Genomic DNA, 17098 nt, shown 5'->3' on the forward strand with positions numbered 1-17098 from the left:
AAACTAGAAGCGTGGAGCCGCTCAGGCAGGAAGCGGAGAGGCTACCGAAACAAAAAGCAGAAGCATCTGCCGTCGACACGGAAAGTCTAAGGCACAAAGAAACCCACCAGCAGAGCCCCTCGCCGGGAGCTGGGGAATCTGTACAGCTGTGTCAAAGGCAGAGTGTGGATCCGAGAGTTCACCTGTTTACACGCTTCCACTTGGGATCTTAACCACCCTGAGCTTTGCACAACCCAGCCCGAGTCAGGCGACGCAGAAGAAAGGTCATCAGAACCCCCCAGGCACATGTGGGGAGCCCTGCCCGACCCAGGAGCAAGCGGGAGATGACTTCCAGAAAGACGGGGCAGAGTCCACATCTGCCAAGGACGGGAACCTCAGCCCTTCTTTCTTATTCCCTTAGCTCCAAAGCCACTGATGTAAAAACCCAGTCCTCTGTGCCTCAGCAGGGTCACTGTCAGCTCTTACTGCTGCTATGAAGTCACAGAACAGAACTGTGCCAGGAGGGCCAGAGACCTGTCTGCGGGGACACCCGGTGACAAGAGCATCTCCCTGACAAGAGCAACCAGACACCATTCAGCAGGCAACGCTTCACACGCTGACGCAGGAAGCACAGGTCCTGCCCGTGTCAACTCGCTCACCGGGGGCCAAGACGCTCTCGCAGCGCAGACGTGTGGATCTGGGCAGAGTGGAGAGGCGCCGGGGAGGACAAGACCCAGGGACGCAGATGCCAGAACCCCGGGCCCCAGCGGCCTCTTCCCACAGGCCCTTCCTCGACGGTCACGCCCGCACCGCCTACTTGGTTCAGGGGTCTCTCCCACGGTACCAGCAGCCACGCCGCACTGTGAGGCGCCTGTGGTTTTCTCCTCCCCAGGGGCTCCTCTGGGACAGGGACCCTTGTGTGCTGTGGAACCTGTAAGTCTCTCTACCACAGTGCCTGCCTCACGGCACCCGTGTAAATGTCTGCTTTAGACCCTACTAGGCCTCTTTTATCCAAACACCAAGTGCCCTGATACATTTTACAGAATGTGAAATAGCAACTTACTAACACTAAAAGGGGCACAGGGAAAAGAGCTATGAAACCACATTTGATTCAGGCCGTGGCTCTGCTAATTAGTTAATTAGTCTGTTCTCAGGGCCTCAGTTTCCCCATCTATCAAATGAAAGGAGGGTCCACATTTCCTAAGTTCCTTCAGTCTGTTATTCCACAAGATTCTTCATGTTACATCTCCTAAAGAAGGGAATAATTTTCCAAAGTAAATCCCACTGAATTGTCCCACGAGGTTCATGCAGTGTGACATTTCAACTTCTACGTTACCTGAATTACCACTAATTACCACCTCTCAGAGCACAGTCAGGGAGGGGCCCTGACTGGAGGAGTCTGGACAGAGGCGACCACCACACAAGAGGCTACTGGGGGCAAGTCCAGAGGTGGATGGGTCAGAGTTAGAACCGGTCTGCAGTCATGGTCGGGGAGTGGGGAGGAGGCTGTATTCTAGGCCTTTCACTCCTAGGCCTGCCTCTGGCCCCCATCTAGCTAACTTCTACGACTCTACCCCATGGGACATTCTCTGGCCACCTTTCTGATGTTACCAGACCAGAAGAGACGATGGCAGCAGGAAGGGAGGCTCCCCTGGGGAAGGCTCACACAGGCATCAACAAGAGGAACAACCTGGAAGGTTTCAACTCCGTCAAAACTGTATTCTTGCCTCTGCTGTGTTCCTTCTCCGGGAGCAGACTGCGAGGGAGTGACCTCGATGCCATGCTCCTTGTCATTTCTACGGTCTGCGAGCATCTCCATGTAAGCAGGGGAAGCTGCCCCAGTCAGCAGTGGAAGAGAGGTTACGGACCCCTGAACGGGAATGCCGGGATTTCTCAGCAATGTCCCGTTCTGGGCATAAAGAGGTCACTGCGGAAAGACCCTTGGGGAATGACTCATTCTAATCAGTAAAAGAAAACACTCTGAGGATGTTTCACTAAAGAACCGGAAACCACTGGCCCTTGTTAATTTGTCCAGTTCTCTGAGACTTGAAAATAACCAATTTTGATAAAGAAGTTGCTGTTTTACTACTGAGAGAAAAAGCAGAATCACGAAGAGAAATCCACCTAACTCCCGAGATGCCAACGTGGCTATGCCCTTCTTCCCATCATGCAATGCAATTCCTAGGATCTAGACCCCAGGGAAGCTTGGCTCAAGACTTTATGCCTCTCCAGCCAACGGTCTTCCAGGAAGGGCCAAAGAGGCAACAGGTAGGCTGGACCATACGTCTTTATTGATTTGTATTTAAATTTTTTGCCTCTCACCTCCCGAAAACTCTTCAATGGCTCCCTGTCACCTTTAGGATCGTATTTCTTGCTTGACTTGATGGGACCCGCCACGCATTGCTTGAATGTCCAGCCCCTCAACCAGGTTCAGCCATGCCTGTGGGCCCTGAATAGAAAACGGTGTTCTGTACTTGTGTCCCTTCCCCTACTGGGCTGGAAGGACTCAGCTCTACGACGTCCTCTCCGACTCCCCCAGGGAAGGAGAGAGTCCCCACGTCTGCACTGGGGGCACTCTGTGCTTGCCTCTGTCACAGTGCTGTCCCAGACACTTGTCCACTGGACAGAAAGCTCCCTGGGGGAGTCTCGCTTTGTGTTTTACAATTTTTACACCCCTGTTCCCAGCTGCTGGCCCACAGGAGCACCAGGTGTCTCAAGAGGGTGGCAGGTGGGCTCCACGCTGCCGGCCCCACAGCAAGAAGCGTACATGGCAGTGGAGGCCAAGCCCTACAGCCCTTTCCCAGCAAGACAGATGTATTCGCCCACCCGCACCCCGGCCTCACTCGGGATGCCTGCCATGCAGAGGCCGGGGAGCACGCGGCCACCCAGCTCCAGGGCCTAGATGAGCCGCCGGCTCTTCACACAAAGGCTTCAGAGCTCCCCTGGCCATCTTTCCTCTGTCTTTCACAAATCCCTGGCTCAGCTTGAGTGTTTCGCACACCTCTTCTTTAATCCCATGAGTCCGGCCCTGCCCTGTGTAGGAGAGAGAGCCTCTCCTTCACTCCATTCCACTCAGACAAAAGAAAACGTGCAAGGGTTCGCAGACGACGAAAACTAACAAGCCCATGTTATAGACGAGGAAAACCACGCATTTTGAAATACGATTAAATGTACCGCCACACACAATAACAGTAGCTTGAAAGTATTAAAAGACTCATAGCAAAACAGTAAGACACAGAAAGAAAAGCTGTACAGACTGAACAGGCAACTTAACCACACAAAACGGTGCCTGACCTCTCCAGAAATCAGAGAAACGCAAACTAAGCCAACAGAGAAACACCATTTCGTATCCAACCAGGATGGATAAAATAAAAGCCTGCCAATTCTAGGTGGGAAACAGTGATGTGGGAATGCTCAGCATCTGCCCTGGTATCTGGAAACTGGCATCTCCACTTTGGAAGAGTCATTTGGCAGCTAGTTGACAATGTGCCCGCTTTATGAGTTAGCAATTCCCTTCCTGGTGGACAGCCTGGTGATGATGTCCCGTGTACTCCTGCTTATAACAGAAATCAGAAATGACCCAAGTGACTTAGTAGTGGGACAGATTTGAGAGATTCATAAAACGGAACACCATACAAGAGCTCTAAGTCAGCGATCTGGATTCAAGCTGCTTCAGTGTTCTGGCTCCCCCAGATCTAATGTTGAGGAGAATAAAGCAAATTGCAGAATGAGGAATAGTGTGTGGGACCATGTATGCAAACTACAAAGACTTAAGTGTTGTTGACGTAGAAGATAAAATGATGAAATACAGACTATATACACACTGAATTCATGATAGTGCCCATCCTTGGGGAGGGAGGAAGAGGCACCAGATGAGGCAGGGAAAAACGCGGGGGGGGGAGTAGTTTTCAACTTTCTTGGTTTATTTCTTTACAACTGGGAGAGAATCTGAAGCAATATAACAAAATGTTACTAATTTTTCATCTGAGCAGTGAGTCCACAGGTGTTGTTATATCGTTGATGTTCTATTTTGTACTAGTATCTAAAAAGCCAAAGCCCCCCAAACCTAGTGTTAACACATTTTAATATCCTTCAAAGTTCCTGGAGTTTCCTTGAAAACACTCCCTTATTCTTTAAAAAAAGTCAATCATAGTTGTGCTAAAAGTAAAAACAATTTTCAATCAGCTTTCACTACCTTCCATTCCAGTTACAAAAGTACATTTTCTTCTTTGGTTTAATGAAAATCCGTAAGGTTTCTGGCATCTCTGGGCAACAGACAGGATGGGATGTGCCTGAGGACTGGCCACTAATTCCGATCCACAAGTGACCCATCAGCATCCTGGTTTCCAAATTGCACCCTGCCTGTTCCTCTCTCCCTGATCAGGTCCATCTCCCGAAAGAACGAAACAAAGACGATTTTGGGGGAGGTTTGGGGGGTGGTGCCATCACTTTTCAACAGACTTCAGCAATATTCAACTTCTCAGGCCGGTGTTTGAGATTTAAAAGACAATTCCAACCGATGAAACTAAGAGCAGCCGTAATAGAATGTACATCTAGAAGACGACTTTCCCCCACTTTCTTAGTTGAGACAGGCCCCCCAACCCATACCCTGGCTGATATTTTACTGTGCCCTGTAACAGTGTGGCGAGGCTCAGCGATCAGTAATTCATGCAGGGCCGTCTGCCTAACATACTCAAGCTCCCACTTGGAAAATACTCAGCTTGTTACCAAGTTGTTCTGGACTCAGTTCACAGCCCATTTTAGTGGTGTGTGGGGGTGATTTAGAAACTCTGGCCCACTGACATCAGCCAGAGTCATGAGGTTAAAACCTTACTCTCTGTTTCGGAAAACAGACAATTACCAAGAACATAAGAGGCGAAGATAAATCTCATAGAGTCAAGCTCTTTGCCACAAACCATACCATGTTGTTAGGGAGATCAAAGAATTATTTGGCCTTTTATTTATTTATTAAAAAAAAAAAAAAAAGACTTCCTAAGAGCAGTAAGCAATATGCTTTCATTTTTCAAAGTTATTAAAAAAAAAAAGGTCTCAGCACGGTGGTTTACGAGAACAGTGCTGACTCCTAATTAGATTCCTCTGAACTTAAATGCAAACAGCCCAGCCTTCAACCAGAACAAAATTTTTTTTTTCACTACCAAGAGGCATCAAACAAAAGAATATGAAGGAAAACCCACAGAACTGGGAAATATCCTCTGTTGATACTTTTTTTTTTTTTTTTTTAACCTCTGTCACCAACCGCCACAGGTCTGTGGTGAACTGTTACATACTACACGTTGCTTTTCTTTCAGCAGAAAAACCAAAAACTATCTGTCAGAGAGACCAGCTTGAGAAAATCATCTTTAAAGAAGGGTAAGAGCAATGGCCATGCCAAATGGAACAGAAATCACAGAACGGCCTGGGCACAGGAATGCTATGGCAGGAAGGATTCACCTTTTTTTTTTGTAATTTTTTTTTTTTTTTTTAAATTTTTTTTTTTTTCAACGTTTTTAATTTATTTTTGGGACAGAGAGAGACAGAGCATGAACGGGGGAGGGGCAGAGAGAGAGGGAGACACAGAATCGGAAACAGGCTCCAGGCTCCGAGCCATCAGCCCAGAGCCTGACGCGGGGCTCGAACTCACGGACCGCGAGATCGTGACCTGGCTGAAGTCGGACGCTTAACCGACTGCGCCACCCAGGCGCCCCTTTTGTAATTTTTTTTTAATGTTTCTTTATTTTTGAGACAGAGGCAGACAGAACACGAGTGGGGGAGGGGGAGGGGGAGGGGGAGAGAGAGAGAGAGAGAGGGAGACACAGAATCTGAAACAGGCTCCAGTCTCTGAGCTGTCAGCACAGAGCCCCATGCGGGGCCTGAAACCCGAGTTGAAGTTCGACGCTTAGGCGACTGAGCCACCCAGGCACCCCTAAAGGATTGGCCTTCTTAAACTGAGCTCTGAGGTGAGGGACCTTCCCACCCTGAGTCCACTGATCATCCTCAGGGAACAAGCTAGAGTCCTGCCTTACAGACACAGATCTGGGGGAAAATTCTTGGATCCTTCTCAAGGAGCAGGCTGAAGGGTCACTTTTAAGGACAGAAATGTGCAACTTCCTCCTATCATCTCAACTTTAACCAAGAAAACTAAAACAAAACAAGCAACAATGAAAACAACAGCAGCAACAACAACAAAACTATTTAGGTATGAACCAATGTAGAAATATATGCTCCAAAGTGCTTTCTGCAACTTGTTTGTTTCAAATCTCTGGGGAGTGTGAAACACCGTGGTCTGGACTGATGGCAGCTTATTAGCTACAACGCATGTAAAACGTTCTTCCTTGCCGGTGTAATAACCACAGAGCTGATGCACAGAACAAGAGGAAAGCCACAACAAAGAGCCAAATCATGTCAGGTGAGAGGCTCACATAACAGCAGTTTTCAGAAGAACACTGGTAAACAAAAATGGAACAGAATGCGGGGCTCTGCTTGAATAAGAACTGACTTTGTGATTTAGGCTCTTCTTTTTACCTTCTTTTTCCCTAAACAATAAATTTCCTTTACTATATCACACAAGCAATGAATTCTCCATGCCAGAAAACAGTATCTAGAGAGCTGCCTTCCTGGATAAAATCCAAAGCAAAAATCTGACCATCACATGCAGTCTGAACTCTCATGTCTCCTACTCTGATTCCAGCTGCTCTACTTGTTTATTGTTTTAATCAAGAGAAACAACCTACCACAAAAGTACTCAGAAGCTGCTAACACAACAGAAAATAAATCAACAATCATCTCAAGATCATCTTACGTCTGTTTAAAGCAAATAAAACAGAACCACTAACACGATCCGAAACCCAAACATAATGAATTCCTTACTCCGAAGGATTCCACCACACATTCCAAAGACCAAAGTATTTGTGGCAGCTGGAAAGAACAGCTGATGATTCAAGGGAAGCTTTACGGAGTGGAAGAAGTAAGAATTGGAAACACACTCTTTCCTTTCCCTGTTAAAGTTAAAGTGAGAGGTGAATTTTGGCTGAGAAAAAAAGACCTGCTAGGTTTCTCCTGGACGGAATTACTTGGAAGCAGTCCTGGCAGGAGGCTTTAGTCCTTGCTTCTTTTCCCGCCACAAGCAGGTTGCAAAGAACTATTATGGAGCCTTTGCTCCTTGCTGTTTCTCGTGTCTATGACCAGGACCACTTCCACGCAAGTCCACGGAAAGGGACTCAAGCTTTCACCCAGAATTAGGATGTACTACAGACTGGTCCGGGTGTATTTCAGCAGAGTCAAAAGCAGGTGATAATGTTGAAAACGTGCTGTCCTGTTGAATCGCTTAGTATACGCATGCAGAGGGATATGTTAAAGGGACCGATGACATCTGGAACACTGGAGCCCATCAGTATCGGCCACCATCCTCCTTCATTACGATGGGTGACATGGCTGATCTTTCTGAACCACGACTCAAAACTGACAAAGCAGGTGCCCAGGGGTGAGGCTGCAGGGGTCAGCAAGGAGGGTTATATTAGACCAAAAAGGAAAGCTACTGACTGGGAGGGAAGTGACGGACTGGAGCGACGCTACGTTTCCTGAGGTTCTTGGGAAGATCCTGAGCACGGGAGGGGATGGAGAAAAGGGAGAGAGGATTCCGAGTCCCCAAGTTACTCATCTTTTCCACTTCCTGCTAAGATAACAGATGGTGCTTCACACACATGAACGTTCACTGCAGGCTCTGTTCTCAGGAAGCTGGAGAGAATCAGCAGATTACTTCTGCTCCCTTGGGAAAATGACCACATATCGCTCCTCTGCTTTCAAGCCTTGATCCGCAACCCCCTTTTTAATTAAGTGGCAGGCTGCACACTGTCATACACAAATCTTAATGCCACCACCAAACGCTGAGCCCACTTCCACACTCTCCCGGAGCCGAGTGCAGAGCTCCGAAGTTTCTGAGGAGGGCCGGTATGCAAGTTAAACATGTATTTTTGGAGCTTAGGTGCACATGAGGGAAACTATCAAACTGCTCCTTTCTGCTGTCTGATTCTTCCCATTTAAACTTCAAAAACATCATTCTTTCCCCTTGTCTTTGCAGAGCAGGTGGAGCCTAGATGACTTACGACATTTCAGTTAGATCAAGCAATTGCCAGAAATCAAAGAGCCACTGGCTGAGGACATTCTGATGCTCCTTCTCCCTCCAAACAGAGAAGATTCTAGCGATGACACACTGGGCTCCACGAAATAATTTGTTTCCAGAAGAAACAGACTCCTCGGGTGACTTAATGCTAAAGTTTACAAGTTAAACCAAAGAGGTTCAATCCAGGAAAGTCCCATCCCATTATAAACACTGTTAGCATAAAACTAGTAGCCAATCTGGTGTTTTACTGGTTTTCTACTTTAAAAAGCCTTAAGTGAAATACTGTCATATTATGTGCCATCAAAAATGTAAAATATTTAGAATAGACTGAGTTACGATCTTAAGACTCTTGCTGAAGTCAATAAATGAGAACAATGAAGCTGCTTTAATGGGTCCCCAAGTCAGAAATCAGAGGTGCCTAGGATATGTAAAACTCACATGACTACTTGGGCATCTAGTTTATTCCTGTATTTAGTTTTGTGTACATAATATAGAGGATATCTTCATTCATATACGTAAGCAGGTTCAAATATTAGCAGTTTAAAAATGGCTTCCTTCACAATCATGTTACCTTCTTCAGTTAAAGACAGAAGGAAAAACGTAAACAGATACGCTGATAGCTAAAGTTAGTATGTTGATGTTAAAATCTGGTTATACTTTTGAGCATGTGGTTTTTTTTTTTTTAAGTTGATTTATTTTGAGAGAGGGGGAGAAGGTGGGGGGGGAGAGAGAGACAGAGAGAGAGGGAGGAGAGAGGGAGGAGAGAGGGAGGAGAGAGGGAGGAGAGAGGGAGGAGAGAGGGAGGAGAGAGGGAGGAGGGAGGGAGGAGGGAGGGAGGAGGGAGGGAGGAGGGAGGGAGGAGGGAGGGAGGAGAGGGAGGAGAGAGGGAAGAGGGAGGAGGGAGGGAGGGAGGGAGGGAGGGAGGAGGGAGGGAGGGAGGGAGGGAGGAGGGAGGGAGGGAGGGAGGGAGGGAGGAGGGAGGGAGGGAGGGAGGGAGGGAGGGAGAAATCCCAAGCAGGCTCTGTACTGTTACTGCAGAGCCTGACGTGGGGCTCAAACTCACAAACCGTGAGATCGTGACCTGAGCCGAAGTCTGAAGCTTAACTGCCTGAGCCACCCAGGCGTCCCTAGCATGTGGATTTTTAATGCAGGTTTAAAATTAGTCTAAGAGATATATATGCATGTATATATTCAAAAACTGGCAGAATTTCCAAAACAGTTCCACAAAAAACATCCTGAAAACCACTGCCCTGTCTATTCAACTAATTACTACACGGACTTGTGGCTGATAAGTCCACGAGTCTCCTCCTACATTTAGTTCTTCCTCATGGGTTGCTCTGGGGTCCTCGGGCCCCAGACGTTTCTAAGACGTGTCCTAGGTCCCCCTCTCCGGGAGAAATTGTAGCACACGCTCTCCCGACCGTGTGAGCAGCTCAACAGTCCAGGAAACCCTAGCTCTGCTTCCTCACGGAGGGAGCCCAGCAAAGAGAAGTTCTATTCGTGTCTAACAGGAAGAGGCATCAAGAAAACAAAAACGGGTCTAGGGCGCCTGCGGTCGAAAGAGGTGCACCCTCCTACGTTACAGCAGATGTTTCTATCTGACAAATCGATCCTACGCCAGCCGCACGTTTCAGCTGAGTCATCACAGTCTCACGGAGGCTAAGAATTAATGTAGCCGAGGAGGATAAAAGTCAACTGCTGTAACCTAGAAAGAACACAGACACAAAAGCCAAGGACAGTAGAAGACAAAACATGTCCTGGACATAAATCAGGCAACCTTTCCGTTCCAAATTTACACTGAACAAAGGTCTGCAGCCAGTCACGGCCGGAGCCATCCCGCTACTGCAGCCATAAACCAATGGTTCTTACCGTTCCCTAGAGCACAAGGCAAAAAGTTCTCTGGGTCTTCAACAAAGGTTTTCCTTTCCACACAGGTTCTGTCCCTAAACCTTCTGATGATATTTCACCTCACACCTCAGCACTGAGAGTCTGCAGAACCAACTACGTTGTTCTTATTCAAGCTGCTGCTGTCAGTATCGTGGTGACAGGGCACCTCTCCAGTCTTCTGTTAAGCGACTGCTCTCTGGTGACCATTCTGCTCTTTGTCTGTTGAGCTCTGGAATCCACTACCAACATATTTTGCTCCTTCATCAGAGACCAGCTGACAACCAGAAAAACCTTTAAAATTATCAGTGATCCAAGGTTTGCATTTTGGTTCTGCTCATACAAATAACAGAAGTACAGTCATTAAAAAAAGTTAAATAAGAGTATAAAATAAAACCTGAAGCCTCCCTTAATCTCTCCTCTCCTAGTCTCTTTCTTTAAACTGTCAACAGCTTGGGGTATATCCTGTTAAATATTCTTGTGTATTTACATCAACATTAGTTGTTTCACTGGTCTTCCGTAAGTTCAGATCATACATCTAGTTCTACTCGCCTTTTCAACTTACCAAAGCGTCTTGGAGGCCTGTTTGTGTCTGCAGAGCTACCCCAGTGGCTGGCAAACTATCCACTTGGCGGGCAGAGTCTCACGGGAATACGGCCACGTTCACTACTTAGGGCTTGACCATGGCCAGAGCCGAGCGGCCACAAGACCGACCTGCGAAGCCTCACACACTTTCCGCCAGTTCCCTTACAGAAAGAGCTGGCTGACCCTTTTTAGTACCAGCTCCAAATTCCATCTGATGAATCTACGACATTTTACGGATGGATATCAAGTGTCTTTACCTTTTCCCCCATTACGAATCATGTTTCAGTGAGTAGGTACCAAGGGTTATGACGCTTTGAGAACTCTTCTCACAAGCCCTAGCCAACCGCTAGAAAGGAGGCACATTACATAATGTGACAGAGGTGCTAAATATCGCAACAGTGGCAATCACATTACAACATATAAATGTATCAAATTCACGTGTTTGCACACCTTCAATTTCCAGTGTTATACCTCAAGTATACTCAAATCGAAAAGACAAAAGGTGCCTGACACACACTGCTGCTCAATAAATATTTGTTGACAGGAGGCTTCTGAATGAATCACAAAACCAAATGCCGTGTTTTGCAGAGTTCAGGTGACCAGTCTTTGTTGAAGAACTTCACTTAAGATAAGGAACTCACATGCATAATTACTGACAGTTAAATGTAAAGAATAAACTCAGTCTGAAGTCATAAAAGTTTCTAGGATATTCACCCAGCTCTCCTTTCACTGCAACAGGTTACAGAGTGGAAGTCATTTTCCTCCTTTATAAACAAACAGAATTCAGAACAATCCACTGATGATGTGGGACACTGAAATAGCTGAAAAATCTCCACAAAGATCCTTCCAAGGCTATTTCTACTCCTGAAATTTTATTGTTATTTTTCACATCTACGCCTTAGCTGCGCTGTTCTGTTCCTACATTAGAAATTCTATTCATTTTAACTTTTTAATAATTCTCAACATCTTCCCCTGTCTACACACTTGCTAACTTCCTCATGGTGGTTCACTTCCTCATGTGTTATCCGTGTATTTTTTAATCTTAAACTCAGCTTCAGCTTTATAGGACTTTTTTCCTTCCCGTGGGAAGCCTGTTTTACTAGTGACCCTATGGTTCAGTTCTGTATTTGTTTCTGCTGAGCTTCCTTAGTGTTTTTATCATTCTCAGATTGGGATTTCATTAAACCTTGTGAAAAATTTCTTAGTTTGAGGTATGAATGGTGTGCATTTGGACCCCAGATTCATATATAATGCAGAATTCTCACCCAGAGCCCTGGGCGAAGGCAAGTTTCCTTGCTGCTTCTGAGGGGCCAGTGGATGGAGTTTTTCTAGGTCCTTCAGTATGGACGTTGCAGCCTTTAAAGCTCCTGGTTTCATTCGGGGGTCTTAGTTCCAGCTCCCACCTTGTGCCCTCGGACCACACATCCTGTCCTCGGTTGACAGGGAGGCTCTTCATTGCTCTGATTAGGAGTTTCTTCAGGGATTTTCCTTTCTGCAGGCTCGGTTATATATTAGTTTAGTGTTTTCATTTATTTATTATTTATTAATATATTGCATTGAACATTTTTGTTTTATAGCAGAAAGCAGGTGTTCAGTCTCCTCCATTGATGAAGTTCTTCGAATATCAAGTTCATACTGTCAATCAAGAAATACAAGGTCTTTCTGTTTTTCTCTGAGACCAGTGCCCCTCAAATGGAGAAAAGGCACTTTGCAGGAGGGATACACAAAATGATTCTTTGGGACACGGGGAGGGGAGATTTTACAGCTCTCATTTATATGGACTTAAAAGAGAAACAGAATTAATAAACAGATGATGTACTGGTGCCTCACTCAGCCCTTTGTGTTGTGCTTAGATGTCCGAGAGGGCCCTGGAGGTTAAGAGCACTTGAAAGAAGCTGGGGATGTAACGAGGCTCCTGTCCTCATCTGCTCACTTTCAGCACGCTGTGGTGAATGGAAATTCACAGGTGCTCGATGCAGTGGGCTTAGAGAGTATATTTGGTTCCAACTAAAATAAAATGAAAAAGGGACTTACACAGATTCCTGCAAAGAACTCACTGACCTAAGAGTATTATTAAGAAGATGAATACCTAAACAGCACACAAGACAATGGCAAATCTGACTTCTCTTATTCCTAGAATGGGCCCTTTAGAAGTAAGGTATAGGACAAGTGTGTAATTCCTGCATTAAATATATACACCATGGGGGCGCCTGGGTGGCACAGCCGGTCAAGAATCTGACTCCTGATTTCGGCTCAGGTCATGATCTCATAGTTCATGAGACTGAGCCCTGTGTCAAGCTCTGTGCTCACAGCATGGGGCCTGCTTGGGACTTTCTCTCTCTCAAAATAAACAAACTAGTGTGTGTATACACACACACACACACACACACACACACACACACACACACACACACGTATATACACCCTGCGCAATTAGGCTAAAGACGTTTTAATGATGCACGAACATACTAAAAAGTGCTTGGTGACTGCTGCCCTAGGTAACCAAGATATCCTAGTACCAAGGAGCTGACTGTGTCAAGAAAACCGAACACGTTCGGCTGACGGCCTAGGGAAGTGCCCTAACAGAACCTGGGCCCCACAGTAACATGCAGGGGGGAGTGGACAGTGGTGGCCCCTCGTTTCCCAGAGCTCACATAAAGCTTACCACTAACGCTGGAACTCTCAACTTCCTGGTGAGTCGCATGTCGGGGAGGACCTAAGCGTGTGTGGGATCCGCCCACAGGATGCATAAAGATTTCGAGAAGAGCTCCTCCCAGGAGGTAGTGTTGTTTTTAAAGTAGGGCGGTACAACCAATAGGGCTGCAGACAACATCTGGGATATATCGACAAAAGTCCTCTTCTAAGGACGTGATGGTAAAGCTAGTCATTCAGAAAGCCACGACAGCTGTGGTGCAGACAAGCCAGGCTGTGGGCTGTGTGCTGGCTTAACTCCACTCTGTCTCTTCAAGAAAGCAAGTGAGCGGAAGTCAATTCTGCAGTAGTTCCGAATCTGCTCAAGTGAGCTTTTAAACGTTGCAAATTTCAGTAAGTTAATTATTTTTGGTAACAAATCCCTTGGGGTATTCCACAGAAATGACTGAGAACAAGAAACGTCATAAATACCATAGTCTGAGAAGCGTTTCTTGGTGTCTAAGTTAGTCACTATCTTGTCTGAACCCGTTATAGGTGCCACACGGTGCTAATCATCTCTGCCTTCGGGGTGACTGGGCTGGGCCTGGGGGTGGCTGGATCTCCAGAATGGTCAGTTCCGGCCACAAGCGGCCTCACAAATTTTCTTTGGTGTGTGCGCTGCAATGATTACTTTCTATCCATCTAACGACAACGGTTTTGAGATACGGTGCCTTAAAGCCGGGTCTCTGCTAGATACAGCTGGTAGCCTGCTTTTGTACGGCCCATAAACTACAAACGGTTTTTACATTTTTAAATGGTTGACATTTACAGACCAATATTTTATAATATATAAAAATGACATGAAATTCAAGTTTCCCTGTCTATAAATGGAGTTTTATTGGAACACAGCCATGCTCACTGGTTTATGTATTGTCTGTGGCTGCTTTTGCACAATGGCAGAGTTCAGTAGTTGTGTGGGGACCGTGCAGCCCATGGAGCCTAAGACACTTGCTGGTGGGCCTTGACAAAAAAAAGTTAGCCACCCTCTGCCTTACAGTATCTTGCCAAAACCAGGAACCACACTCGGTTAACAGACGGGGCTTTAAGGTGCTTCTGATCAGGTCAGCGACAGGTCAATACGGGACATCTCTGCCCACGAAAGTACCTTCCCTTGGGAGTCACCACGACTTGATGTTGGCAAATGGCCGACACACATGCCAAAAAATGAGTGCATACGGCCTGACAAAGGACTGCTGTGTGGCTTTTGAGTTGGAGGCCACGAGGCTGTTTCGATGATGACACAGACTTCCAGGACAACAGAACGGCGTATAAGAGATTGGGGCTCTCTGCAAAAACACACAGGCTGTATGCTCTACATCGAGAACTGATGACCCTCCTGATGTTTAAAGGAAGACACAACAGGCTGACTTGTCCACACACATCAGGAAGGGATACGGGGTGGATGGGCGGGAAGCCTGGGGCAAGCCCAGAGCCGTGCCTCAAAGGAAGGGGCGTGTCACTTACTTGCACAAGTGTAGGCGTCCTTGCTGGTGAAAGGCTTCACGCACTGGCTACAGCTGACGGGACCCACAACAGGGATGGAACTGAAAGCGTGTCCGTTGACAGTCTTCTTGTCCTTGTCCTTCTCCTTCAAATCTTTCTCCTTCTCCTTGATTTTCTCTTTCTCTTTTTCCTTTTCCTGCCAAAGAAAAGAGTTTAGAGTTAGTTGGACGCCAGAGCCTTCCCTTCACCCGGGCACCCGGACGGCATGTGGTCAACGGTGGGTGGTGGCGAGTGTTTGGGATGCAAGTCAGGAGTGCGGTCCTGGACGATGGTCTTTGAAAGTTGTGACCGTTCGGGCTTCATGAGACACGCTCCGGGAAGACCGGGCAGGCCAAGCAGTTCTGTCAGCGGCTTGCTCAGCGGCTGTTCAGACCGATGGACACAACATCCCAGGACCAACACCTGGAAGAGGCTTCTGGAGCTGCAGGAGGGGAATGTGGGGCAGCCAAGAACGCTGCTCCTCCCCCCAAGCGCGGCCCATGGAGGACGCAGGCCACGAGCTGAGGGCCAGCTGCAGGCAGGGAGCAGGAAGGACAGCAGCCCTTCTCGCGTCAGCCTGGGGCAGCAGGAAGCTTTCCTCGGGGGCTCTCCTCCAACTGCTTCCAGCCACAAGTATTACCGTCCCCCACATAGACACACACCGCTGTTGCAATCTAAAATAATCCCTGCAGGACAGGTACCCCGAAGCGAGCCATCGTGACAAACTACCAAGCACCTCATACTCTGAATCAAGGCCTCTGCGTGCGTTACCACACCTGATCCCATAACTGTGAGGTGAAGGGAGGGCATCGCGCTGCCCGTCGTATACCCGAGCAGATCAGGATCACAGACACCAGCTCTGAGCAGCTACTATGTGCCAAGCACCACAGATGGGAACATACACCCAGTGAAGAAGCCATCATCCCCACTGCACGTTTAAGGACACCAAGGCACAGGGTGTTTAATACTACAGTTGAGCCCACATGCCAACCACGGCCCCACTGGAATGCAGACCCAGATCTGGCCGACTCCTCAGCTCTGCTCTCTTCACTCCTCTCCACTGCCAAGGGCTGGAGAGGTATGTTGACTCACAGAAGGTCACACGGCAAATGATCGGCAGCCCAAATCACAACCCGGGCCTTCTGACTTCCTAATTCAGAACCTGTCCACCATACTGACCTGGTGAGTGCTGGCCAGGTCTGATTCGTGTACGGCCCTTGGTTAACGAACGAAACACGTATCAAAAATCTAAGAGCCAAATTGCTACACTTTAGAACCACAAAAAGGAGGACAAGAAAGGGAGAAAAACAAACTACTTCACTTTACAAAACAGGAAACTGTTCTAAGTGAAAATTAGTAATGGCTGAAGTACATACGTAACATTCTAATAACAAGCAATAGCAAATGCAGTTTTTTCCAAGTGTTTCTCGCTCTTAACCACATTTGGCCACAGGCTTCTCCATGCGTAAATGTTAAACTGAAAAGCATCTGCCTCCTTGCTCAAGAAAGCGTGCTCCAAGAGCTGAGAAACTCATCTACGGCAACTAACATGCTCTCCAACCTCACAAAGCTCATCAAATCTGAATAAGTAATAAATAATATCCTCATCCTCCACAATAATCCAAACTAGTTCTTCCAAGGATAAAAACAAAACAGTAACCTAACCACCGTCCCCCCCAACCCCCCCCCCCCCCCCCCCCCCGCCTCCCGGTCTCTTTCTGTGTTTGTTAGGATTTAGTGCCTTAAAGAAGTCAGGCTCTTACCTCCCCATGTTTTGGTCCTGTGAGTCTCACTGTTATGAGGGGTACTTCGTGAAACCGACCCCATTTTACCGACATGATTCGACCCCCATGCCAGGAAGCGTGCTGTCACAGAAGGAGGGGCGCATGCCGGCAGGGCAGAGCGTAGCAGCTTCGAGCTGCCATGAGAGAAACCGTAAGAGGAAGCCAGGGACTGGTTGAGAAAGGGAAGGAGGGAGGGCTGAAGTTGCTTGTTTCCTTAAGACAAGCTTAACCGTTTGCATGCTGCCAGGAAGGCCAAGTACCCTGGAAATGAAACAGAACGAAGTCCCCAGAATGCAGTGTGTGTGGACAGTGCTTCGGCCACACGATAGAGTGTCTGGAAGGACTGAGGCCAATTAACACTTAGAAGTTAAGGAACACATCTTCTATCTGTTTAGAAAGACTCCTCATGGTGTTGAAATCGGGATGCTTCCTAAGAACACTTCTCGGTGAGGTCTGCTCTGCCTGTGGTCGAGTGGTGACCCATTGTTTTCTGCAGTGTGACTTCTGCGTGTTCAACAATGGCTGGGGAAGTCGGCGCCCACGGTATTTCAGGGAAGGAGGCAGGAAATAACTA

At 47.3% G+C, this 17098-nt stretch overlaps 1 protein-coding gene and 1 long non-coding RNA gene across 11 annotated transcripts in view; one reads left to right on the plus strand and one right to left on the minus strand.

Annotated features, from left to right (window-relative positions):
* Nucleotides 1-17098, minus strand: part of AKAP13 (A-kinase anchoring protein 13) — a 335984-nt gene that overhangs the window by 38541 nt on the left and 280345 nt on the right. For all 9 annotated transcript variants that reach the window (XM_042988121.1, XM_042988120.1, XM_042988117.1 and 6 more), the window contains one exon: nt 14723-14897. In XM_042988121.1, coding sequence (XP_042844055.1) covers nt 14723-14897 — 175 coding nt within the window. The remainder of the gene's footprint in view (nt 1-14722; nt 14898-17098) is intronic.
* Nucleotides 303-8333, plus strand: LOC122239378. Of its 2 annotated transcripts, none has more exons than XR_006218393.1 (2): nt 303-2247; nt 8057-8333. It is a non-coding gene; the product is annotated as an uncharacterized LOC122239378 (long non-coding RNA). The 2 variants fall into 2 exon arrangements; XR_006218394.1 differs by having other exon boundaries at nt 303-912.

Source organism: Panthera tigris, chromosome B3 (genome assembly GCF_018350195.1).
Source record: "Panthera tigris isolate Pti1 chromosome B3, P.tigris_Pti1_mat1.1, whole genome shotgun sequence".
NCBI lineage: Eukaryota > Metazoa > Chordata > Mammalia > Carnivora > Felidae > Panthera > Panthera tigris.